The sequence below is a fragment of the Nanorana parkeri genome, unplaced genomic scaffold (genome assembly GCF_000935625.1).
Source record: "Nanorana parkeri isolate BGI_ZX_2015 unplaced genomic scaffold, ASM93562v1 scaffold352, whole genome shotgun sequence".
NCBI classification, from domain to species: domain Eukaryota; kingdom Metazoa; phylum Chordata; class Amphibia; order Anura; family Dicroglossidae; genus Nanorana; species Nanorana parkeri.
The window spans coordinates 1,116,384-1,142,125 of record NW_017306620.1 but is presented as its reverse complement, the minus strand read 5'-3'; the positions used below and the strand labels follow the sequence as shown (position 1 = coordinate 1,142,125).

Here is a 25,742-nt window from a genome sequence, read left to right as displayed (position 1 = left end):
AAAATATAATATGTTTTGTCCTTTACATATAAAGAAAACATGTAGGGTGCCATTTCTGACCTCTTCCCACATGTCTATGTGCATTACTATAACTTGGAACAAATATGTAAGAAGTCAGGTCAGAGTGACTCCAGAACCCCTAATCTGTATACTTGTTCCAGGTCAGAAGTACCTGGAAGTAGTAAAAGTCCATTGGATCAGTGAAATAACCTGGTAAAGCTAGCATTTTCAACAATGGCAGCCTACATATTTGTCTTAGTTCCGTTTTCCTTTATAAAGAAGGGATAATTCACCAGTACATATCCTACTACAACATTTAGTAAATGCCTCTCCCACTATTAACAAATGTTAGTTGCATGTGGCACATAGACATGAGTTCCACTAGGTTTTTATTATGTTAGAGTATAAAAACATGGAGGGAGCCGCTGTCACAGCAGCATGGTCGAGCGGTGAGCAGAGAGAGACGCTGGCTGTCAGATCCTGACCGAGCAGCTCTCTCCTCACTGCTCGGCCATGCTGCTGTGATAGCGGCTCCCTCCTCTGCCCCCCTCTCACCCCGTTGTCGGCTGCACTTCCTTCACTTCTCCTCGGATCCCCGCTGCATACAGATGGGGGAGAGCAGCGGGGATCCAGAGGAGAAGCCCCACGGCAGGAGGACAGGACATCACGATCTACCAGTGATCGCTTTGCGATCGACTGGTGGATCGCGTTCAACTTAATGGGCACCCATGTCCTAGATTGTTCACTTCTCCTGCCTTCTCCAAACTCTTCCCCCTTTTGTGAATAACCCCCTAAGTTTTCCTTTCGCACATTCATGCCTTTCTTCCTATTCCTTAAAATTTATACTGAATTTCTCTTGGCTCCTGGTCCCTGTGTATTGGTGGGGATTTCTATAAAAACGACAAAAACGCAAGGTATGCTATTCACAGAAATCAGATCACAATGGTCATTTGTAGATAACTTCAGAAAATAAAACCAAGCATCTTATTAGTTACTACAATTAACTTCCTATTCCTTTACCATTCCTTGATATTTAAATATAATTACTACTATTCTATATCTATTGTGTTAAGAAGATGTAAGAAAAGGAATACAATATTACCATTTTCCATTTCCTGTGATGTATGTACCACTGTTTCTTCATTTTTTGGCCTCGCTTTTGTCCCACTATGTTCTTCATCTGAGGACACAGTGTCAATTAGAATCTGGACCCTGCTATGAAGAGATTCCTGTGCTTCTGGCTTGATTTCTGGCACAATTATATTTTCAACCGAGTCTAGTATCTCTGGCTCAGAAGTTTTTGGTAGCTTGTCTTCAGGTGTAATAGATTCTACTTTAGTCTCTTGAACAGCTGGAGAAACTCTAACTGGAAGCTTTGACTTCTTTGAAGAACGACCAGTGCCACTGCTGTCCTCACTGTGTGATATTAACCCATTGCTTTCTGATAACGATACGCTTTTTGAAAGGGCAGAGCCCTTGCTTTTGGCATAGGTTGATCTTGGTAAAAAAGATGAACTTTTTCGTGGTGGAGCTACATGGACCATTTCATCTTCACTGGAAGATGCAAGTGGAATCCTTTGTGAAACATGTTTTATTCTGTGTGAATACTCAGGATGTGACCTCTCTTCATTGTTAGATTTTATGCTGGACTGTAGGGGAAGTGAGCGAGCTGGCTTTGTAGGTGGTTGCTGTAAACTTCTCATATCTGCTACTTCTTGCTCTGCTTGGCTATGTGCATTTCCAGAACTTTCAGTTCCTTTTTCCCAAAACTTCTTTAGTGACATAAACTGTCCCTTATCTAGAATGGGCTCTGGCTCTGCTTGCATCTCTTTAATTGAATGCACTTCGAAGTTTGCACTTGTTTTGACATTTTTATTGGGCTCCACATCTGGAGAGGACAATGTTGAGTGCCCTGATGCAGTACCTGACTTATCCAAATATGGAGAGACTTCTGGTTTAAGTGCTTCCTTACTTGTTTTCCTTTTTACAGGTATTTTACTTGGACTGCTTGCTTCTTGCTTTAGACTTTTTTCTGGAACAGATGTTTTTCTGCTTAATGGAATAGGTTTTTGTATGGAATGTTGGGGTGCTCGCTCTGTGAAATCTGGCAAATATTTTAACTGTTGCTCTAAAATAAAAGAAAAAGTCCAAAGCTGACAAGGGAAATGCACAATTTTAAATAATGTGATGCTTGATTATTTTGAATTCATTAACATTTTCCATTTTCACTTAAAGGTTTTATCTTTTCCATGATGACAACTTACTAGCAATGGTAACACCATATTTAGCAGATCTTACCCCACCATTATACTGCAGTCAGCCTGTATGAAAAAAGCTAGAACCGCCTACAAATTTCACATGGTGGGACAGCTATGCACACACAATCTGACCACCAAATGGGCCTTCATTTGCAAAAAAAATAGCAATCAGCAATTAGATCAAAGGAAAGAGTTGTCTAAAGGACAATTAAATCTCAAGACTTTTAAGGAATTTTGGAGCAAAACAGATTGCCCAGTGTCGGATAGCTCTGTCTCAGCTGTAGGTAATGGGTCTTCCCACAGCATAATGACCCAAAACACACAGCTAAATGACAAAACTTTGGACTATCCTATAGCGGCTTCAAATTAAATACAGCTGGAGCAGTTTACTCAAAAAGAGCAGGCCAAACTACCTGTTGACAGGTGCAGAATTCTCAATGAGAGCTACAGAAATTATTTGTTTCCAATGATTCCAATGTTTCTTTGAAGGTTGGGCAACAAAATATTAGGTTAATACCATTTTCATTTATTATAGTATTTAAAATGTTCTGTTGAATCAAAAATCACAAGCAAATTCTGATTTTGATATGGAATAAAAAATGGTTAGGTCTTGCTTTTTCATGGAAGGGTACCAACAAAGGTTTTACATCCACTTTGCAAAAGAAGCAATTACATCATCACTATGTTGCACATAGCCTGTGCAGAGATGTGGGAGGGACCCAGCAGATCCAACCACTACAGACTGCCTGTAAAACTACAGAGGGCGGTTACAAGAGCAATCATCCTAGACAAGGAGAGAGAGAGAGTAGCTGTGGTCGGTCTTTATTATAGGAAGTTCCTGCAAAGTGAGAGAGGCAGTGTGCAAAAGTTATTTAATTCTGGATTACTGCACAGTTGTGGAAGAAATGCACAGATCACATCAAGATTCAAGTAAGAGTACACATGCCTCTTGACATTAGACATCATGGGGAGATTTATCAAAACTGGAGCAGACAAAAGCAGGAGCAGTTGCCTATGGCAACCAATCAGCTTCTCTCTTCAGTTTGTTCAGTTAAGTTTTGAAAATGAAAGGTGGATGCCGATTGGTTGCCATCCAAAGCTGCTCCAGATTTTGTCTGCTCCAGTTTTGATAAATCTCCCTCTTTTCTGTTTAGCCTGGAGTTCAGCTTTCAGAATGTCCGTTCTGCAGCTGACTGTAGTGGGCGAACATTTTCTTATATGTACATATAAATATGTATATATGTAGGTCTTTCACTATAGAATGAAGCACAGTGTGCCACACGTCATATGTATTTCTTATTGCAATAACTCATCTAAACATGAGGATTACAGTGTACTATACCAGAAAATGAAGCGTAGCCTGTAGGCTGAAATGCATTACACCACACCTAGTAGATTTGAACAGTCAGTCTTTATGTAGTTAAATCCACACAAATATCTTAAGAATGAAGTATCCTCTGCATGCACATTACCTTGTTCATGTGGGCTTCTTGCATCGGTGGCTGAGAAGGCAACATCATGCATCCCCGCTGCTGTTGGAATATCATTGCTGAATCTTTTCTGTAAAATTATTACAAGGATATTTTAAAACAATACAAAGATTACAGATTAGTGATTATAAATAGTCATCAACCTGTGTTAATGCTATAACCTGAAAGGATACAACTTTCATCAATCATTGTAGGCAGTCTGAACTTTGGTATGGCACGGTGCCTGTAAAAGGTTTCAGCTGTGTAATTTTTTTCGGCTTGATCTCTTCGTATTGTTAATCCTGTCACTTCCTTTTAACCCATGATTTCTAGGTTTTGCTCTTTAATGCATGAATAACAAGCATACAAAAAAGTACAATAATCGCAAATCGTACAAGTTATATGGCCACTCCAAATTATTGAGCTCAGGTGTTCCAGTAAAAGAGTACTATTAATGCTACAGCAAACAAAGACGTTTTAGAGGATTTTCAGCTTCCAACCTAGTGGCTACAATTTGGGGAAGGCCCTTTTCAGTTCTAGCACAAGTGTACTTCTGTGGACAAAGCCAGGTCCATAAACACATGGTTTTACAAGCTTAGCTTGGAGAATCTTGAGTAGCCTGCAAAAAAGCCTTGACCACAACCATCTTAAAAAGGTTTGGCTATCACTTTGTCCTGAAATGCAGGCAGCACAAGAAGAATGCTCTTCAGGAAAAAACCTCAAACCTTGCATTTTAAATAGGATGCTTGCATAAATAGAGAGAGGTGAAATACTTCACTAACATTTACTTGTAAAAGCAAACTTGATATAAAAAAAAACATGAATACAACACAATTAAAGAGGCACACATGTACAAACTCGACTCACCTTTTCTGGTACACATTGGGTGGATGACTGAGGCTCAAAGGATGAATCTGCCATTAGCCGAGGCACGGCTTCTGATGATTCTGCTTTACATTTTCCATCTGTGGGACTGGAAGTATACAAAGAAGTGACTCTGCAGTGCAGATATGTTTTGTTTATTCCTAAGTGTCTGTTAATGCTAGGAAGAGCAGATTTTGCAAACGGCTATCTAAATGGACAAACATGTAGTAGCTCTGCTCTTGTAATAAGTCTATACTCATATTTATATGTATCATTTCCTGTAGGCTATCAGTGTGGTATTCCATAAGCACTGATTTGAAACTATATGTGCATTCATTCTAAACTAAATGTGCCAATAGTTATGAGATGGACATTGCCAATAATGAAGATTAAGGCACACATAGACCTACAATACTAGTGTGAAGACCTACACAATTTCAAGGTAAAGGTTCTTTTGTCAAAGAAAGATCATTTGAAGACCTCTTTTAGACATATGTTTCCAGAAAATTGTTGAAAGAGTATTTTTTAGTTACTTTTTATCTAGATCATCTTTTTTGCGTATCTATATAGTACTGTTATCATAATTGAACATATGAACCCAGTAAACGCATTCCTTTCCTATACCTGGTGCCATTGTTTTGCCATTACCTGGCAATGTTTCAGATACATTTAGCAAACAATTTTTGAGAAATAAAATAAACTTTTAAGAAACAATGCCTACAAGAGGAAGTCAGAACATCAGGTCTTAGATTTATGCATACTTACATTGTGGCAAGCTGAACCAACCATCTTTAAAGGTCATGCAACCTTGGCCTAAGAACCTGGGCACAAACTGGCTATGCTTGAAAAGTTTGAACCGTCTTGGTCTCTTAAAAAGATAAACTCCATATTGTATGTGGAAATCATGCAATTAATTAGTTTTGATTACTAAGAACTGATAGTCAATTGTGTTTTATATTGTTCAGACTCATCTTTTCTTTGTGATGGCCCCCTGATGTTTTGCATTCAAACTCAAGTTTTCTTGAGAATGATAATGGGGTTAGTCGGACTCTTTACCATCTAGGAAAAGTTAACAACACTTGGCAGTTCCTGACTAATAGGGTTCTCCAAAGCAAGCAAAAAACACTAGTACCTTTTTAGTGTTTTGTCAGCACTCAGCCTTTTCACATAGCAGCAGGCTTCCACAGCAGAGGAAGTGAGAGAGAACCCTGAGCATCAGTCTGCTCACATATATAAAGGCTAGTGCATACCTAAGACTGAAATTTGGCAAACAGGTAAGATGTGGACCGAGGAAGGGGTCTACAAAGCCTCTGGGCTCCATGACCCAAAAGTTAACTTATTAAGATTCTAAGAAAAGAAAATGTGCGTTTTCACCATATCAGTCATAAACTCTGAACCTTAGTCTGACACCAACACAAGATATGGAATGCTAAACACAACCTCTGAACAGGAAGAACATCATAAAGAGTAAACATGGCATCCATGTAGAACAGCAAACTTCAAAGTAACCAATCTGTTTGAAAATATCAATCCAGTAGCTCCAAACTGTTCAGTGTAGTTTGGTACATTTTTAAGGAAATCTAACTTATTTCAGTTCAGACTTTCAGAAGATATTAAACGATGCAAAACCACATAGATTTAAAGCACCGTCAGTGGAGCTGAACAATAGCAGTAGGTAAAGAGCCTGTGGTAAGTATTATAGATGGTGTGTTCTGACCTTTAAGAATGTGTGTTTGCTTTTGTTTGTTTAGTCAATCTGTTATATAGAGTGAACCCACTATGTGGAAAACAAACCCTGCGATCAATAATGATATCTTAGTCAAAGTCTGAATTCTCCCATTTTCCCATGATATTTCCAATACAGTGCATAACTACGTGACTTGCCTGACGTCCACTCTACATGGTCAGCTTTACGTGGGGGAGCCCACACAAAAGGACTCAGGACTGTATATCACAAACAAAGCAACAACGAGATGCCAGTGTTCTGCCGTTTCTTGGGCATGCCACATTTAGACGCTGACCTTAGTTAGCTTCCTGGTCCTGGAACTCATGTCACCAACAAGGCAAGGGATTGAAGACATATATGAGACACAAAGTAAGACAGGGCTTAAACCATGGCTTATTTTCTTTTCGATATTCGATTTTTCATCCTTTAATGTGTGTGTGTCAGGTTTTATACATTCTATTGTGTATGTATTGAAGTTCTGTTCTTCAACTTACGTTGGTTAGTCACTGTAGCAGCTTTGACACCGATAACTTTGCATTTTGCAAATCTACATGATTGCCATGGTTACTTTCTTTCATGTGCCCTCTATTCAGAGGTTGTGCGAGGTTGCTTAGAGCCTGTGGAAGAGCCTAGATGATCTGAAGATTGCCATGTATTAAAAAAAGTTCTTATATACAGTTTGCTAGATGAAATGACATTTTAGAAATTCCTTTAGATAGTGATACTATATCAGATAGTGATACTTTGTGATGTTTTTCAAGGAGACATGTGCACTTTAATAGCGCAATGCATAACAAGGATGGAAAAAGTGCAGCCAACCAGATTTCAGTTTACTATACTGCAATTGGTAAACACTGACCTTCGAGTTCCTTGAGCAACAGGATCTGCACTTGCAGCCACGTTCCATATTTCCTCTTTGCTAATGTTGCCTCTTCGTGAATCTGCCAAAAAAAGTTAATTCAACCTTTTACTGCAACAATTTAACTACAAATTATGTAAAAGCAAAGTGAGCAATTTTTATGCATATTTGTTTTCCCTTTGTTTAGAGTAACAAAGTCTGAACATTTTAAGTTCCAACATTTAAATGTGTTTACATTTGTCATTTTGAAAAAGTGACATATTGACAGACAGATGTTACAAGTAAACTAAATACACAAACACAGCTGCACTTTTATTTCTTTAGAGTAGATCTGAACTCAAAATGTGAAGAAACCTGTGTTGTAGGGAAAATTTAGAAAACAGGATATTGTGCGTAAGCAGAACCTTGAAAATGTATCTTTTGTCTGGAATCCCTACTGATAAATATAAGTGCAGTAGCCACTTCCCTATATGCAAGTGTGCCTGGGCACTCCTGTGCCTACAGGTTCATATCTGTATATCTGCAGTGTGAGATCTAAGGCACTGCTGTCTCTTACTGCTAGTCACTACTATGCTGCTCATGGTTCTCCTAGCTGGATGCTCTGACATGAAGAAAAAGCTCTGCCTCTACCAAGATAGCCATCTTCATACAAAGACACATGCAGAACAAGGCAAGGTAAGTCAGTAATGGGCTAATGCTGGTGACTAGTCCTTTGCTCTCTGTCTGCCTTTTTGGGGCACTGATCCAGAGTCCAGTTAGTCTTGAAGCCACACTCCAGGCGAAATGATAATGTATGCACTGCTTGTAAATAATCATTAAAAAGCTGGGTTTTAGGAGGAGTGAGTAGAGTGCTCCAGTCGCATCACCTGCCCCTCCTCACTATCGTTGTGATGTTCTGTGATTGGAGGAGAGATGTCACACCCCCTGTCCTCCAATCACAGATTGCCTTGTATTCTTGCGGTAAGGGTTTGGTAAATGTCACAGTCATTGTTCTATAAATAAGCCCCTTAGAATGTTTCCTTTCAGAAAGCCAGTGTCATGGGTGCACCCTGTATTGAATATCAGTTAGTAAAATATACAATATATACAAATACATATACACAATATATACAAAACACAAAAAAAATCTTACACATTGGTTCAACACTTTTAAACAAAAAGTCTCTTCCTTTAAAAATAAAGGTTGCTCTTTGGTAAGTGGTGCAACAAGTAAAAGTGTTTACCACAGACTTTAATGGGCGCACCTCAAAAACACACAACACACTTTTTTTGTATGATTTTTGTGGCCAACAGCCATCTTCTCCTTTTAGTAATGAGCTTTCTATTGGCTGAGACAAAAACGCTCAAGCCTGCAAAATGTGCAAAAAACAAAAAAAGCTTCATACAAAGCTTCAAAATCACCTGACAACATGGACAGTGTTATGAAAAACTGCTTGGCTATAAAATCAATCTCTCAGGATTCCATTGTAAACAAGTATATCAATTTAGACCTGGTACGGCCCTTGAAACTCACAGATTGATATTTAGAGAAGAAAGTGTTAAATAGATTGGGGCTTTAGAAATCAACTAATCGATATTGTCTTGAGATGCAATTCTTTGTTAGGATTTGATGCTTTTTGCATTTTCTGTTATGTTACTATGAACGGTACTGTTATATTCTAGTTTCCTAAATTTTCATACAAAAACTTTGGAAGACTATCATTTATATGATGCAACCTTTTGGTGGCCTGCTGATGAGGGCCTAATTGAAGATTCTTTTGTACCTGTTATTATGAAAAATTATGATAAAATATGTTTAAAAAAAAAAAAGAACCTCTCTGCTATTTACCGTCGATAGGCAGAGAGACTGACTACTGTATATTTAATGCTATTGAGCTCCATAGATGACAACTCTCCGTGTGACATCAGTAAACGTTTCCGGACATGTTCTTACTGAACCTCATCCACTCCAGGACTTGGTTTTAGCCACTTCCTGTTTCAAGAGAAAGTCACCTAATGCGGGTAAACATAGGAGGAGACGGACACATGGAATGAACGCAGAGAAGTGGTTTGGGCTGGCACTGTCCCAGCCTGTATTAGAAAATGCAAACTATTGAAGAGAATAAAGCAATTAGTTGTCACTGTATAATGTGTAAATACTGAACATATGGGAAAAATACCCACAGGCAATGTAAAAATGTGAAGTCAAATGTTATTCTGTTATTTAAAGTGGGACTCCAAAAATAGGTACAAAAGGGTAAAAAAAAAAAAAAACTTTAATTATTATTGGTATCATTAACTGTGTTGTATTAGGGAATACCGTAGATATGAAGACGTTTTTGGGCTGCTTTCTGGTTTTTTGTATTTCTTATTTCAGGAATGATAGTGACTGGAGTTGCTGGCCAGAGGTAGAATATGAGACTACTACAGCGTGGTAGTTGCGGCTGTCACTATGCAGAACATTTGTTAAGCAGAAAGTGGATTGGTGACTCTACTTTTGGAGGGAAACCAACTGTCCAATGATTGTCTCCACTCCCCTTAATATATCCTGTCAATGAGGCAGTGGTCAGTTACCTCAGGGAATTCAAACTTTTACCTGTACACTTGTCCCTCCCTCCCTCCTTTTAGTTATTCCTTTGTCATGGTCACACTTTACGTGATAATGTCACAGTGTAAAGTAAATGGACAGTGTGTCTGATTATGGGTGGTAGCTTGAGCCTTAAAGACTAAGCGGTTTTCATCAGTTTATGGTTTCCATGGTTATTTCTGTCTGTCATTTAAGTTTATTTCATGAAAGTTTTTACAAATTTCAATTGTAACCCAATAAAAGGGTCCGCGGCATATATATTTGCTAATGCTTTGGTTTGTTGTATTCATATTTATTCAATGTGATGTTTTATATTTGGGGTAAGGGTGGCTTATGGGGCATACAATCCCATGCGGCCATGCTGTGAGCACCAAATGGCTTTTCACACAAATGATCTTTATACAATAAAGACTGACTGGTGGAATCCAACACAGCCGATCAATTTTGTCACCCAAGAAGGCTCAGTCAGGGGTTGCCTTTACAAACGCTAGATCCTTTCACCGATCCAATACAGTTTCCTGAATCAGGCTAAATCAATCCTGTGTCTGTAGGCACCTGTATATAACAGTCTATAATGTATTTCCTTTTTATGGTTAATGTGCTGCCTTCTGCCACATGCTTGAATCCTGTCTGAACTCTGTGTGCTACCTTATCACTAGACCCAACCAGAGCCTACATGCCTCAGATCTGCATTATACATAACAAATTTAAACATTGAATGACGGCAACATTAATTTTGCCAACATAAAGCAATTTCTAGACAGAAAACCAATGTCACACTTACTATTTTTCTCAGTATATTATTGGGGTTAATTTTGCTTTCACAGAACATGTTGTGAGCTTTAGAAAGTAACTTTGTTTGAACTGTATGTGTGTGGCGATGTAGCCATCATTTGGCGGTGTTCTAAAACTTTAGAATGATTATATGAGATCACATGACCTTCCTCCAGGAGGCAAGCCTCACTCTGAAACTTCATCCACTGATATCTTACCGGAAAGGTTTACTCAGAGTAAACCTTTCAGGGAGAAAATGCCTCTCTCGCGGACGTCAGGGAGCCGCTATCTAAAAGAGGGAGACTCCCTGAACATCAGGGAGACTTGAGATCCCTGCCTATACCTTATAAATTGACAACCACTGGTCTAAAACAAGAAATAGATATTGGCACAGGACATTTCAGAGATCAATATAGGAAAGAAAACATTTTTATGTCAAAATAGTGGGGGTTCGCTTTATTTTCTCCTTAAGGATCTGTTTTCATGGGTATTTGAGTTGTTTTTGCAACATCAACTTGTGTGGGGGAAAAAAAAAAGTAAAAAATAGCATTTATGGAATCATCTGTACTTCATACAGCGCACAGATCATGCAATACAGCTGTTGGTGCTCGAAGTGACAACACGGATGGCGCCGTGCCACAGTCCAATTAGTAATGAAAGTTGCCAGCTCTCGTTTGTAATGTGCAAGAAGCATAAGCAATTTTATTGATACATCACATGCGTCGTAAAGCTTTACGACGCATGAATAAAAGTGCTTATGCTTCTTGCATATCACAAACGAGGGCTGGTGACTTTCATTACTGATGGGAAAAAAAGTAAAAACGAACACTGTTACACAAGCTCTTACAAGTAGACTACGCACACAGAGACTGGGTTACTCTAAGTAAGCAAAAGGAACTTACTCTGAGTTGGACTCTTCTTTCGGATTGATGCTCTAAGCAGATCCGGGCCTTGTAGATCCTCTTGGAATCGGCGAGACTTCACATCATGAAACCACTCTCCAGTTACAAACTTTTTCTTCTTTTCATCTCTGATTGACCCTTGAACAAGTCTAATAAATAAAAGGATCAATTATTGCTCACCACACTTTTCAGCTTCATCTCACTTTAGAGCTATATATAGACACAGACACATTTAGGTTTATTGTCTCGCTGGATATCCCAGCAGCACTTTAGCTGCAGTTTATAGACTGACTATGACTTCATATTCTCCTTTTCCAAAGACTGATCATGCGTTCAATAATAACAAGGTACCTAGGTCCTGTAGCAGTAAAAAAAAAAAAAAACAATCCCAAGATTATGATACCATTACCTGTTTGTTTGATTGTTAGTAGGTTCCTTTTTCATGCATCCTTAGAAACACTGTGGTCCTGCGTTTGTCCAGTACTGCCATCGCTGTAATAGTTATGGAAGCAGCAAAGCACCCTTCAGCACCAGTTTGGGAATGTTATAATCACGGATCTTAATGGGGGTGCTGTCACATTAAACAAGCTGCAACAATTCTTCAGCAGGCTATCAACAAGCTTCAAGTAGTGCTGACGTAAACCCGAAAGCTGGCCATACACTGCTTAGATTTTTGAAAGAACTTTCGTATGAAAGATCTTTCATTTCAACTTCCTTTTAGTTGATGTTGTGAAGAAAAAGGGATGGGATGACATTTTTTTCTCGAATGAACAAAACTCTAACAGTGAATGTGGTTTTCATTCAGGGAATGCCATTCATTCCAAAAATGAGTGTTATAATCAAACAAAATTTTAATCGACATTCGTCAAGTGTCTGATGGCATTATCGGGGGGTAAAGAAAGATCTTTCATAAGAACATTCGTTCGAAAATCTACTAGTGTATGGCCAGCTTAACAATGAACCTCTCTCATTGGTTACCTTTTGTTCTGTTAAATACACCATTGGAAGCATTTTGTTATATCTGTTTGATAAGTACAAAAAAAAAATCTATTATTAATCCTGTCTGAAATTTAGAGCAATCCTGTGACCTCTACTCACTTCCTGTGTTATCTGAAAGAGTCCTAGTTTTTATCTTTGACTACAGAATGATTAGCCTTTATCTTGTAGAGATCCAAGTATGGGAATGGTTGAATAGTTTAGCAAAAGACACTGAGCAGGGCTGACGCCAGTAAGCCAAAAAAATGGTGCATGTTGTTCGCACACACTCCAAGCAAAAGTGTTTGTAACCCTTGCAGTGGGGCTACCCCCCGCACTGCAAGGGTCATGTGCTTGTTTTTTTCTAGGCGCAAGAAAAATCCTGTCACCTTCTCTGCTGCAGTGATGCTATGTCCCTTGGGGTCCTCACGTCCTATACACTGTGTATAGAACGTGACAAATGGAGGATCCTTAGACGGTGGAGTGGAGGGGGAAAGAAGCTCCAGGGACTGGTCAAAGAGCAAGCTGGCTCCAGGGACTGGGTGAGTATAACTTTTTTTTGTTCACTAGTTCTGCTTTAAGGTCTTGTTCACACCAAGCGCGGAGCAGGTGCAGAGCAGATCAGTTGCAGACCGGATCAAAACTGCGTCCAATGTATTCCAATGGTATTTTTTGCTCCAGTTCACATCGCAGCGTGCAGTTGCAGAGCAGATCCAGAGCAGGTGAAAAAACTGCAGCAGGCCCTATTTTACCTGCTCTGGATCTGCTCTGGAACGCATCAAAAACGCATGCAAATACCTGGAACCCACTGAAAGCCCATTTTAAACTAAAAAAATAAACAAAATTGTAACCAAAAATAGCCCGAAACGCATAAAAAATGCATCAAAAAATGCATCAAAAGCACATCTAAAAGACTAGCGTGCGTGTGCAGAAACCTGACCGGATCTGCTCTGCATTTGGTGTGAACAAGGCCTAAGAGCTGTGTGCATTTCTGGCAGATTAACAGGTAGTTTTCTGTACTTGCAAGGTTTTCAATGGGATGAAAATTGTGAAAATGTGCATGTTTTGCAGAGATGAACTGCAAATGGTTTCTATATTTGTCCTGACATAAGCTTTAAGATCAATGTTTACCATTCCCAAACTGGAGCTGGATGGCACTTTTAATGCTTCAACAACACTTATTAAAAGCTCTGCAAATGCTTTGTAAAAGCTTGCTATTCCCACTACCCTTATACTGAAGCTAGGGTAAAAAAGGCCTAAGAATATGTGCTTTGTTAACTTGCCTGTTTCTGCTAAGGGTTTAAAGTAGGGATGTCCCAATACCGATGCTAGCATCGGAATCGGGCCCGATACAGGGCATTTTGACAAGTACTTGTACTTGTCAAAATGTCCCGATACATAGCGCCGAAGCTTGCGCTATGTTTTGTTTTTTTCTTACCTCGCCGAGCGTCGAGTCACTGCTGCTCCGGTGGGCAGCACTCCAAGTGGGGACCTGATTTAGGTGGCCGGAGACTGCCAGATGACCCCGCTCGGAGCGCCGCCCACCAGAACAGCAGTGACGCAACGATCGGCGATGTAAGTAAGAAGAAAAAAAACCTGCAGCGGCCAGTCAGTGCTGGTCCGGCGAGAGGAGCTCCAGGTGGGGTTCTAATTTAGTTGGCTGACACCTCTGAGCCAGCTAAATTAGAACGCCACCTGGAGCTCCTCCCACCGGACCAGCGCTGACTCGTCGCTGCTCTCTCCGGTGTCCGAACACAGTGAGGGCAGATTAGGGGGGGGGGCACTATTAAGCAGAGTATAATTGTAAATGTATTGTCTGCACTGTATTAGCAGTATATACTCTACATGTACTACATATAGAGTATATATAGAGTACACACTGCTAATACAGTGCAGACAATACATTTACAATTATACTCTGCTAACATGAATGGATTAAATGATCTGTATGTAGCCCTGTACTAGGGATCATTTAACCCATTCATGTTAGCAGAATATAATTGTAAATGTATTATTGCAGGCACTCTATATGTACTGTACATGTACTACCGTATTTGCCGGCATATAAGACGGGTTTTTAGACCCAAAAACATCACCCGATAATCGGGGGTCATCTTATACGCCGGATATACTGTATCTAGCTTCGGTATACCGCGCTGAGCCAATCACTCAAAGCCTGTATTAATGAATACAAAGCCTGTATTAATGAATACAAAGCCTGCCGTTATAGGCTCAGCACGGTATACTGTATGTAGTTGAAGGACGGAACCGGAAGATTGAGGACACTGAGGGGATCGTGGACAAGGTAAGAGACTGTAATCCCGAGTGTGGCTCGGGGTTACCGCTTATGGTACTGAAAAGTAACCCGAGCCACACTCGGGAATACCGCCATGGATGTTACTGGGTGCATTTAAACATTATTTTGGGCTATACTCGTCTTATACGACGAGTATAGCACAAAACCTATATTTTAAACACAAAAAGTAGGGGGTTGTCTTATACGCCCAGTCGCCTTATACGGCGGCAAATACGGTATATACTACATATAGAATGCACTGCAACAAATAGATTTACAATTATCCCCTGCTAAAATGAATGGGTTAAATGATCCATAGTACATATGTAGCCCTGTACTACGGATCATTTAACCCATTCATGTTAGCAGGGGATCATTGTAAATCTATTGCTGCAATGTACGGGACATTTGTGCTATATATGTACAATACATATAGAATACACTGCAGCAATAGATATTTGGGCCTGAAAAAGTGGCATCGGGACATCCCTAGTTTAAAGCCACCATAGATTGGGATTACAGTGGACCTGTTAATATGTATCCATATCAAGTGTCTGGAAAAACCGCTCTTTTCATCAGATAAATTCGATTTAGCCTGATAAACATGTGAAAATGAGCCTAGATTTCCAGGGGTAGGGTTAGGTAGTTATGAAATATTCATACGCCATATTTAATATTTATCTGATTAAAAGATTGAAAACATTAATCCTAAATGTAATAATTAATAAAAAAACACACTTAAAAACAAGATATATCTTTCCTTGAAGCAGTTGAAAAGTAGCTGGCTAAATAATAGGCTTGTTCACACCAGCAACCACGCTCAACCACATGGCTGCCAGTGTGCATGTGCCCGAACAGTGCCAATGCACTCGATCAAGCTGCATAGCACTTTTTTTTGTTAGAACTTTTTTGAAATGGCACAAGTTTGGAATGGCTGCAATGATGTTGTACCACGTCTCACTGTGGTGCACTTAGAAAAAGTATTGCATGCTGTACTTTAAGTGCACACCACTGCAATGCGGTGATGTAAACTGTGCCCACCCATGACAGGGCAAAATGCCCTGTCTTGCATTCGGGCTGCTCTGGAAAAAATGGCAAGCACATCCCGAAAACATATGGTGTGAACGGGCCCTTTCTCTGCGTTCATTGGAGGACATAGCTCTGCTTTAGATAATCACTGGGAATATTGGCATCTGCAGGAGTAGAACACTGGAGCTGGTGGACACGACCCCCTTCACAGATGTGGACTTCTCAGTTACATAGCACATCAGGCCAAATAACAAGTACTAAAGTATTTACACATAAGAGCAGCAGCAAGCCAGAGAGGCGGGTGCTGTTTCCTCCAATGAATGCAGAGAAAAGGTTTTTGCAGTGAGTACAATATATGGCATTTTCTCTTTCATTCATTGAAGAACACAGACCTAATTTCGATATCCACCAATGGAGACGTCCCAAAGCAGTGCCACAATGGGACAGGCAGGGAATGGAAAGGAACATCAGACTAACTGACTAAAGGAATAATAAAATAAGCCAGTCAAACCGCCGCTTGCAAAACCTTACGTCCAATACTGGCTTCAACACTGCCTCATTGTAAAAAACTTGGTGAATGTATGAGCTGACGACCAAGTGGCCACATTACAAACCTGAAATAATTGAGGCCTGATCGAGGGCAACCCAGAACCTATCGCCCTCGTAGAATGCAGTGTAACCAGAAACAGTAGTTATTGGTGCTTGATGCCATACACTTGGACCATGGTTTGCTGGATCCAGCATGAGATCGTTGCAGTTGACAATGTAAAACCCTTATCTGGGCCCTCTACCACCATGAACAGGAAGTCTGTCCTACAAAACCCATCTGTTACATCAAATACTCTCTAACTGCCCTGACTGCAACCAAGGAATGTAAGGCCACTTACTTAGGATTGCCTGGCTTAGGACACAATGATGGAAGCACAAAGTCCATGTTCATGTGGAATGCTTATAACACTTTCAGCAAGGAGAGTCTTGCAGGGCTATTCACAAAAGGGTGAAACGTTTGGAGAAGGCAGGAGAAGTGAACAATCTTGACCAAAATAGATGATTTGGAAAAAATTTCCAGTTCAGCTACGTTGTCCTAGATTGTTCACTTCTCCTGCCTTCTCCAAACTCTTCAACCTTTTGTGAATAACCCTGTTGGATGCAGGATGACTTTATCCTCATGAATCACCAAATATAGAGGTTTGCAGAACAACAGTGCTGGTTCATATACCCTGCAGGGCTGGCCACTAGGAAAGCGACTTTTAAAATGTTTTTTTTTTTTTTTACAATACCCAAAATACCAAGACTGCCAACACTGACACCTGGTCAGCCTGTGCTCCACTCTGTGCTGGAGAAAAGCCAAGAAGACACGCAACTGAGAAAGAACAAGGGAATACCTCTAGGAATTCACCCCTTGCAAAATATGCTTTCCACCTATGATGATAAATCTCATGAGACTAATTTCGAGACGCTAGGCTAATAACCAAGTTGTTCAGAGCTGTGAAGAGGGTTTTGACCACCAGCAGGGTCCTCCACTTGGACTGATAGTGCACCTATCATTCTACTCTTGCAGGTGGTGATATGCCCAGTCAGTGGACCAGATGGTGGAGGTCCCAACTAGGAAAAATGCCATCCTAGATTTAATCATTACTAATAAAGCGGTGGAGGAATATGTCATTCCTCCACAGGCTGTAAAACAAGACCCAGGACTATTAAGTATGTGGGGAATGACAAATTGTATGTAAATCCTAATATCTCTTATGTGTTCACTTTTGGTCTGTAGATATATCATTGAAAGTATTTTATTATAGTACTGTCAGACCTACCCAGTTCACCTCTGAACTACACCCCCTCCACTACCATGTTATAGAGATAAGGAGGTATTTCATAGTCCTAACACACTTTCTGTCCTAGCTGCTTTTTTATAGATACAGTATGAGTGAGTGCTTTCACCCTAGGATGCCAAGAGTGTTATTGGCAGGATCACCAGGTAAAAAAAAAAAAAATCTTAAAATAATTATACAGCCATCACATCTAAGAAATGGTAAGCTGCAGTATGTTACATTATTGCTCCTGAGTTTAGATTGAGCTCCCATAATGGCCTTATACATTGGGAATTAAAAAATAAAATACCATACAAATATTAATAAGTCAGTGGCCAACAATAAAGTCAGTGTCCATTTCAGTGTAATCAAATATACTGCAAATGGTAACGGCAAATGGTATTCAGGTAAGAAGAGCAAACAGCAATGCTGAGATACAAAGTACAGTTTCCAATGGAAAGCAAACAAGTCTTAAAATAGTAAATAAACCCCAATGTAGCTTCATTTATCACAAATTACCTGATGCGGTCATGGTCTTTCTTCTGCAAGTCAGCATCCCTCTGCAGGACTTTCATGAGCTTTTCATACTCCTCATCAGTTAAGAAACTGAGGTCCAGCATGGTGTCCGAGCTATTCTTCATCATATGCACAGCAGAATAAACTTCTTTAAATCTTGCTTGCACAATTCAGTCATGGAGTATTTCCTAGGATAGCTCCTAAGTAAAATAAACTCAGTATGAGCGGAACATGTGGAAATTTGGCTGCTTCATCTTCTCAATTTAGTTTTGATCCAAAAGTAATGAAAGATAATTTCCAGGCACTTTCTCCGGTGCAGTCACTGTGTTTCCATGTAACATGAACACACTACAGTGGTCCCCATTGTCCTCCAGCATTAGCCTTTAGGGTCCCCAGCAGACGTCAGCCTTTTTACCTGTGAACAGAACAAGTATTGCCGTAAGCTATGCTGCTTCCTGCACAGAGAAAAATACAGATTTTTTAATAGATTCAGATCAACATGACATATGGCAAGCGAATGTGTACATTGGGGGTGGATATTTGTTAACTGCTAGAAGTTCCAAAGAAAGCTGCAGTATCCTGCTTCTTGTAATGGTGCTGGCAAGCACACCTATGGTAACTGCATGCAGTGATATCAGCCCATTCAAAACGGAGCACACGGGAAAAACAAACATTGAAAGACCAGGGACATGGGTTAGAAGAAATATAACTGTGCAAACACTAATCATAGGACTTGTTAGCGGAGTAAGGCAGAGGTCATTTATCAAATTCCAAGGTTGCCCATGCTTTTGTTCAGAAAATGACCTCACAGACGAACTAAGAAAAACAGTTAAAGTCCGGTAGGATTGTTATTAACACCGACAGCTTATTACCAGTTCATACGTCTTCCTGACACTTCTCTACAGAGTAGCAAAGTTTTAGTGGGAGTGACTACCTGCCCTACCACTTTCCTTTAACTTCAGCTACAGTGATATTTTTTTTAGTAATCTCTTAGCTCATCAGAGCCTGCGGGCACAGCCTGCAGTATATCATAAGTAACCCCTTTGTAGACATACCGTCATGACAAACAGTGTTTTGGTAAAGATCCCGAGAACTGCAGCTAAACAACCTTACCCTGCCAACTTTTCTGAAATCTTTCTATTGGGGGGTAAGAAAAGGAACCTTTGGAGCATGCTGTAAATACCAAAACAATACATTTAACTCCAATTCATCAGTGTCAAATTCTCTTTAACATTTCTTAAATCTACACAAATTATTACTAGAAAAGCGATGAAAGAGAACCAACATTATTGATCATGACAACTTGTACAGATTTATTATAATAGAATCATTTTAAAAGATGACATATTTACTTTTAATTGCTTTTTGTTAAAAGTGGGTAGCTATTCCTAGACCACCTCATATCATGCTTCCCTTACCCGAAATCAGACAACAAGGGATGCATACTACAAGGCCTTCTTCAGGATTATGTTTACGTATTGCATGCTGCCAATCATGTCTACCTAAAGAGGCCCTGACTATTCATTTATTCCCATAAGATATGTGCATTTAAGGTATTTTTATGGTAAGGTATTTTATGCATTTACCTGTAAGAATCCACATTGTGAAGACATTCAAAAGCCCTGAGACTGCTTCTGGGTGCTGCAATCTTGGATGTGATGTCAGTAGCCCCAGCAGACTCAGAGCTGTGACTCAAGTGACACTCTATAGCAGCGGTTCTCAACCTGTGGGTCGGGACCCCTTCGATTTGCCAGGGGTCGCCCGGGAGTCTCCTGCTATTAGATAGTGGCTCCCGGCCGCCTGGGAGAGAAACACTTTCTCCCGAGCAAAGTAAACCTTTTTTATCTGACATTGGGGGCCGCAGGCCGCCGTAAGTCAGAAAAAAAACCACGACCCTAGGAATGCATAGCTAGATTCCTATTGGCTATTTCACTTTGCAAGTTCTCCATCAGGTCCCCACTACTGATTGACAGCAGCAGAGGGCGGGTGCAATAGCTAGTTTGCTATTGGCTATTGCAAAGTGAAATAGCCAATAGGAATCTAGCTATGCATTCCTAGGATGTTTTTTTTTTATTATTCTGACGGTTCTCAAGCTGCCGGTTGCTGTGTGATTTCTGCTGTGCTAGGTGAGAGTCCTCCTCAGCCCTCTCCTAGCGCAGCAGTGTCAGTTCTCCCGCCACGCTGCAGCAGCCGCGTCATTCCTAAATTTTAAGGTTGGGGGGTCACCACAACTTGGCAAATGTTACCAAGGGGTCCCGGCCCTAGAAAGGTTGAGAACCACTGCTCTATAGTATTCCGCTTTGCTTCTCCCCTGCTAGCTACATAAAACGTTATACAGGGAGTAGAGGGGAGAGATGGAGTACCTCTGTGAGCACAGACACTAATTAGACACTTCCAAAATAAAAGAGGGCTATAACATGCAAGGAGGGAGGGGCCTGTGCTAGGGAATTGACTCTCCTGCAGTAGTCAAATTTTCTAGCAAGTTCAAAGGCATACTGCATGAATACTGTGAATAAAAATCATGTTTTTCCTGTGCAGAAAAAATATGTACACACTTTCAAAACACACATGGGTCAACTGCTAGTTGCAAAATTAGAAGTCTGTATTAAAAAGATAATTGAACCTAAATTTTTGTTTGTCGTGTATTACTTGATATGGGTTGCTTAAACAATTCAAACAGTTAATCTCACAATTCATATCATTCGGATAATTGTTTAGAACATGCAAGATCTCACTTAAATCCTAATCTAGCTAATCCAGTTTGCTTTCCTTTTCACTACTGTTAATCTTTGTATGAGAGCATGGGGAGACTTCTAGTAAAGAAGGAAGATGGCCTTTGTAGACCCCAACATTCCCCAGTAATATCAAATTCAGTAAAAAGCAGCGCTCTATGACAACCATTTCTTCTTGTACATTTGGATTCTTCATTGATGGGCTGGATGAGTGCTTGAACCGCCCTTCATTCAAGCATAAAGCAATAACCGGGAACTACATATCCATGCAAACAAAGCTATCACATTGCTACAGTGGGCTAATCAGCAAATGTTAGTGGGAGTATCCAGGGCATTCTATCTTTCTAACAGACATCCCTGGACTTGCTCATCCATATTTAGAGGCAAAAACCAGCAGACAATTCCAAGAGACTCAAAGTAATGGCTCTGAGGCGTAGTAACATATTTACAGCCCGGACGTGTGCTCAAAAGAGATGAGAATCCACACCAGTGCAGCGGCCACTCTAAAAAAGCTTTACTGGTGTAAATTAAGACTTTTTTGGTAAATGTACACAAATACGTCTAAAATCAATATACTACCAGATGCATTATCTTGCTAATCAAATATATACACTATATTACCAAAAGTATTGGGACACCCCTTCAAATCATTGAATTCCGGTGTTCCGTGAAATTTCCTTGCTACTAAATACTTTGCGGTCAACTGTTAGTGGTATTATACCAAAGTGAAAGCAACTGGGACAACAGCAACTCAGCCACCAAGTGGTAGGCCACGTAAAATGACAGAACGGGGTCAGCGCTTGCTGAAGTGCACAGTGCGCAGAAGTCGCCAACTGTTTGCAGAGTCAATAGTTACAGACCTCCAAACTTTGTGTGGCCTTCAGATTGGCATAACAAGAGTGTGTAGAGGGCTTCATGGAATGGGTTTCCATGGCCGAGCAGCTGCATCCAAGCTTTACATCACCAAGTGCAATGCAAAGCGTTGGATGCAGTGGTGTAAAGCACGCCACCACTGGACTGCAGAGAAGTGGAGACGTGTTCTATGTAGTGACGAATCACGCTTCTCTGTCTGGCAATCCGATTGACGTGTCTGGGTTTGGCAGTTGCCTGGAGAACGGTACTTGCCTGACTGCATTGTGCCAAGTGTAGAGTTTGGTGGAGGGGGGATTATGGTGTGGGGTTGTTTTTCAGGGGTTGGGCTTGGACCCTTTGTTCCAGTGAAGGGAACTCTTAAGGCATCAGCATACCAAGACATTTTGGACAATTTCATGCTCCCAACTTTGTGGGAACAGTTTGGGGATGGCCCCTTCCTGTTTCAACATGACTGTGCACCAGTGCGCAAAGCAAGGTCCATAAAGACATGGATGAGTGAGTTTGGGGTGGAGAAGCTTGACTGGCCTGCGCAGAGTTCTGACCTCAACCCGATAGAACACCTTTGGGATGCATTAGAGTGGAGACTGCAAGCCAGGCCTTCTCGTCCAACATCAGTACCTGACCTCACAAATGCACTTCTGGAAGAATGGTCAAACATTCCCATAGACACACTCCTAAACATTGTGGGCAGCCTTCCCCGAAGAGTTGAAGCTGTTATAGCGGCAAAGGGTGGGCCAACTCAATATTGAACCCTACGGACTAATGGGATACCATTAAAGTTCATGTGTGTGTAAAGGCAGGCGTCCCAATACTTTTGGTAATATAGTGTATATTGTAACAAAATAGCAACCATTCACCTTCCCAACGGTCATTTCTGCAGTACAGAATTGTAAATGAAATAAGCTTTACATTTTCTTGTTAGGAAACTCTTTATACATGAGGCCCACATTATAAGTTTACAAGAACAGTATCCATAATCAATAGTATGATTAGGAAACAGTTAAATTTAAAGCAAATCTGTATTTTCCTCCTAATAGGCAAAGTAAAATGTTCACTAGAGAGTAGACCCCATTAGGTGACTAAACACACCCGCCCGTGTTTGACCCTCACTGTCCTGCCCTACAGTGGCCAATCACCAGGGCCAAACATTGTCACATGAAGAGCTGTCTGAGCTCCATTTGGATATTGACATTTTTTAAAGCCAAAACCTCATCATCTTCAATTTGGATGGTATAGGAAATATTTAGATCCCCTCTCAAGTTTTTTCAACATCTGAGTTTCACTGGGGAAATGTACTTTACTTGTAGATGCAACAGGAAATGAGGAAATCTCCCAAAGTTAGAGAAATGTCGCTTTAGACAGTTGTCACCTTAACAATTGTCCTACCTTAGAAGTTTCCCTTCTATCCCTGTTATGATGGCAACTGAACTTTCTCCCACTTTCAGAGCCTGTGACAATGACCACCAGAAGAAATATGAAGGGTGATTCTGCCAAATGAGGCACATACAGCAATACAAAACCTGACAGGACTGTTCTCCTCTCACCACTCTATCCAAAATGTTTTGGCTTTAGATACACTTTAACATGCACCCCCCTTTACAATCTGAAATGGAGTTGAACCATTGCACTGTATTTTCTATGTTTGACATGTGTGCATCAATCATGAGGTTTTTTGTGTTGTATGCTTACATTGGATCTCTAGATAGCTGAAACAAGTACAGAGCCAGAAAATAAAAAAGGCATTAGACCCTGTACCTTCCAGTTCTACTATCTTGGGTTATGGGATGACAAACTTTCCAATCATTTTCACCTAGTACTGGTTGAAATTGCTACTTCTACGGTGACCACCCACTGACATTTTAAACAATTTCCCCATTAATGACCTGATCGAATATGATTTGTTCTGTTCACTAAAACACACTTTATTCTCTTGCTGTTTGTTTTTTCAATGTTTGACAACTTCCTGTTATTTGCTTGTTAGGTGGAGGTTATTGACACAGCACTTGCAATCTAGTTAAAAATAAATATAAAAAATTAGAGTAGCAAAACTAGAAGCTTAACTATGCTAATGTCACAACTAATGATGTAGGTTTTAAAAAAAATCTTAAGAGCCGACAGCGTGTGATGGTTCATCTTTCTTCAATATAGCAAATATAACCTATTACACACTGCATTTATATTCACCATTACCTACAGCTAATAGGAAATCTAAATCCTAATGAAACAAGCCTTTCAGTGTTAGGATGCAAGTCTATGGGGTTGATTTACTAACCTTATAAACACACCTGTGACACTAAACTCTGGAGTTAAATTTTAAAAATGCATTCAATTACTTTAACTATTACCAACATTGTTCCATGTTGTGCATCACTCAGCTGTAGATCTTCAAAGCATCTCTGAATTCATGCTGACCCTGTCCTTCCTTCGGGAGGGTGGCTACTTTTGTTCCCCATGGTCTCTTTGTGTGTTGTAAAGTAGTCACCACTCCAATCTCGCTCCTGTAATGGACTACAATCTAATGTTGAGTTTACTAATTTGTTTTGAGATTGTAGTCATCATGGGAGCATGCTTGGACCAGTGTCTACTTTACAACACACACAGGGACCATGGAGAACAAAAGTAGCCACCCTCCAAAAGGAAGGACAGTGTCTTCACAAATTCAGAGATGATTTGAGCATCTACAGATGCACAAAAATGGCACAGTATTAATAGGTCAGGTACTTTTATACATTTTTAAGATTTAACTCCTGAGTTTAGTGTCACAAAATATCAGTAAACACAGCAGATGCAGATGAATTGATCTTGATACTGCTGAATCTCACCTGAGTTTACATCAAGCAGTATTCTAACTTCTGACAGCAACAACTTCTGACCATGCCCCGGCATGGTCATGGATAATAATGGGCCTATAAGGTTTATTTCACCTTACTCCTCTTAGTAAATGAAAGTGAGCCTATTTCCAACAAGGCAACCCTATACTTACATCTTGTGGTCTGCTGAGGGCCATCAGTGTTACATGTCCCATACTTTGAGAAACACCTTTACTTTTAATTGTATTTTAATACTACAATTTATAACGAAAGTCCACAACCCCTTTTAAGAACTCATAGGTCTATGTATTGTGGCTACAAACCAAGTTGTAAGACTTAACCTGCCACAATGTTAATATTTCCATCCACTTGGATGAATGGCATGGTGTCGTTTGTACTTTTCCAACTGTACAAGAGCTCCACTGTCTAGGTGCCCGCTTTGCACAGTCCCAGACAATGTGTCACTCGGTGACACAAAAAGATCTGCAGTACACCCAGGCATGGTAAAATAAACACATTACAGAATGTCTTGACTATTATTATCAAATCACCCCTGCCAGACACAACACAAGCTCGCACTCTTCTTGGCTTTGCAGTGAACACTGTTGATCTGCTGTGAACCCTGTGTGCTTGTATATAAGGGCCCATATGTACAAAATTATTTTACTATAACAATATATCAGATTACCTTTTACATTTTTCCAGTGCAGAATGGGAGAACTGGATTAGATACCACATGTGATAATATTAGTTCTTCCTTCTGACAGTCTACATGTGAAGACACGCTGGGTAGTAAGAGGAGAGTTAGGAAACAAGGGAGGGAACGTAACATGTCCTCGGCTTTTGTTGAGAGCTAATAATTAAATAGATAAAGGTTGCTGTAGGCATTTTAGGCTTTGAAACTGGGGAATTTTAAAGAAGAGTATTACATATCTTTTAGCATCATTCTGCTCAAAGTGATTTTGGGGGTAGTTCAGGAAGTCAACGTAGCTTATCGATTTTTCTACTGCCAGATTTAAAAAGTCACCAAACAGGTATTCGTGTAATAATCTGAATCTCAATTCCTCTATTTTTATAATGGTGTTGCCCCCCACCAAGTGATTATTTGATATTTTCAATTATTTATCTGTATTTTCTCCCTGATACAGTAGAAGTGCAGGGCTACTCTATGTGAGCTCACTACTGACAGCAGGCAGGTAACTCTCATATAAGAAATGTGCTCTCAGGATTACAGGAAAGAGAAAGAACTGCTACACGTACAGCAAAATATAACTCCCCCCCG

At 40.2% G+C, this 25,742-nt stretch overlaps 1 protein-coding gene across 1 annotated transcript in view; it reads right to left on the bottom strand.

Moving 5' to 3' along the window:
* LOC108788805 (synaptotagmin-like protein 2) overlaps positions 1–25,742 on the bottom strand; it is a 76,422-nt gene that overhangs the window by 25,519 nt on the left and 25,161 nt on the right. The window contains exons 2-7 of the mRNA XM_018558658.1: positions 18,049–18,460; positions 11,419–11,567; positions 7,177–7,258; positions 4,595–4,700; positions 3,731–3,818; positions 1,103–2,128 (exon numbers count right to left, since the gene is read on the bottom strand). Of these exons, the coding sequence (XP_018414160.1) occupies positions 1,103–2,128; positions 3,731–3,818; positions 4,595–4,700; positions 7,177–7,258; positions 11,419–11,567; positions 18,049–18,173 (1,576 nt within the window). The 5' untranslated portion in view covers positions 18,174–18,460. The remainder of the gene's footprint in view (positions 1–1,102; positions 2,129–3,730; positions 3,819–4,594; positions 4,701–7,176; positions 7,259–11,418; positions 11,568–18,048; positions 18,461–25,742) is intronic.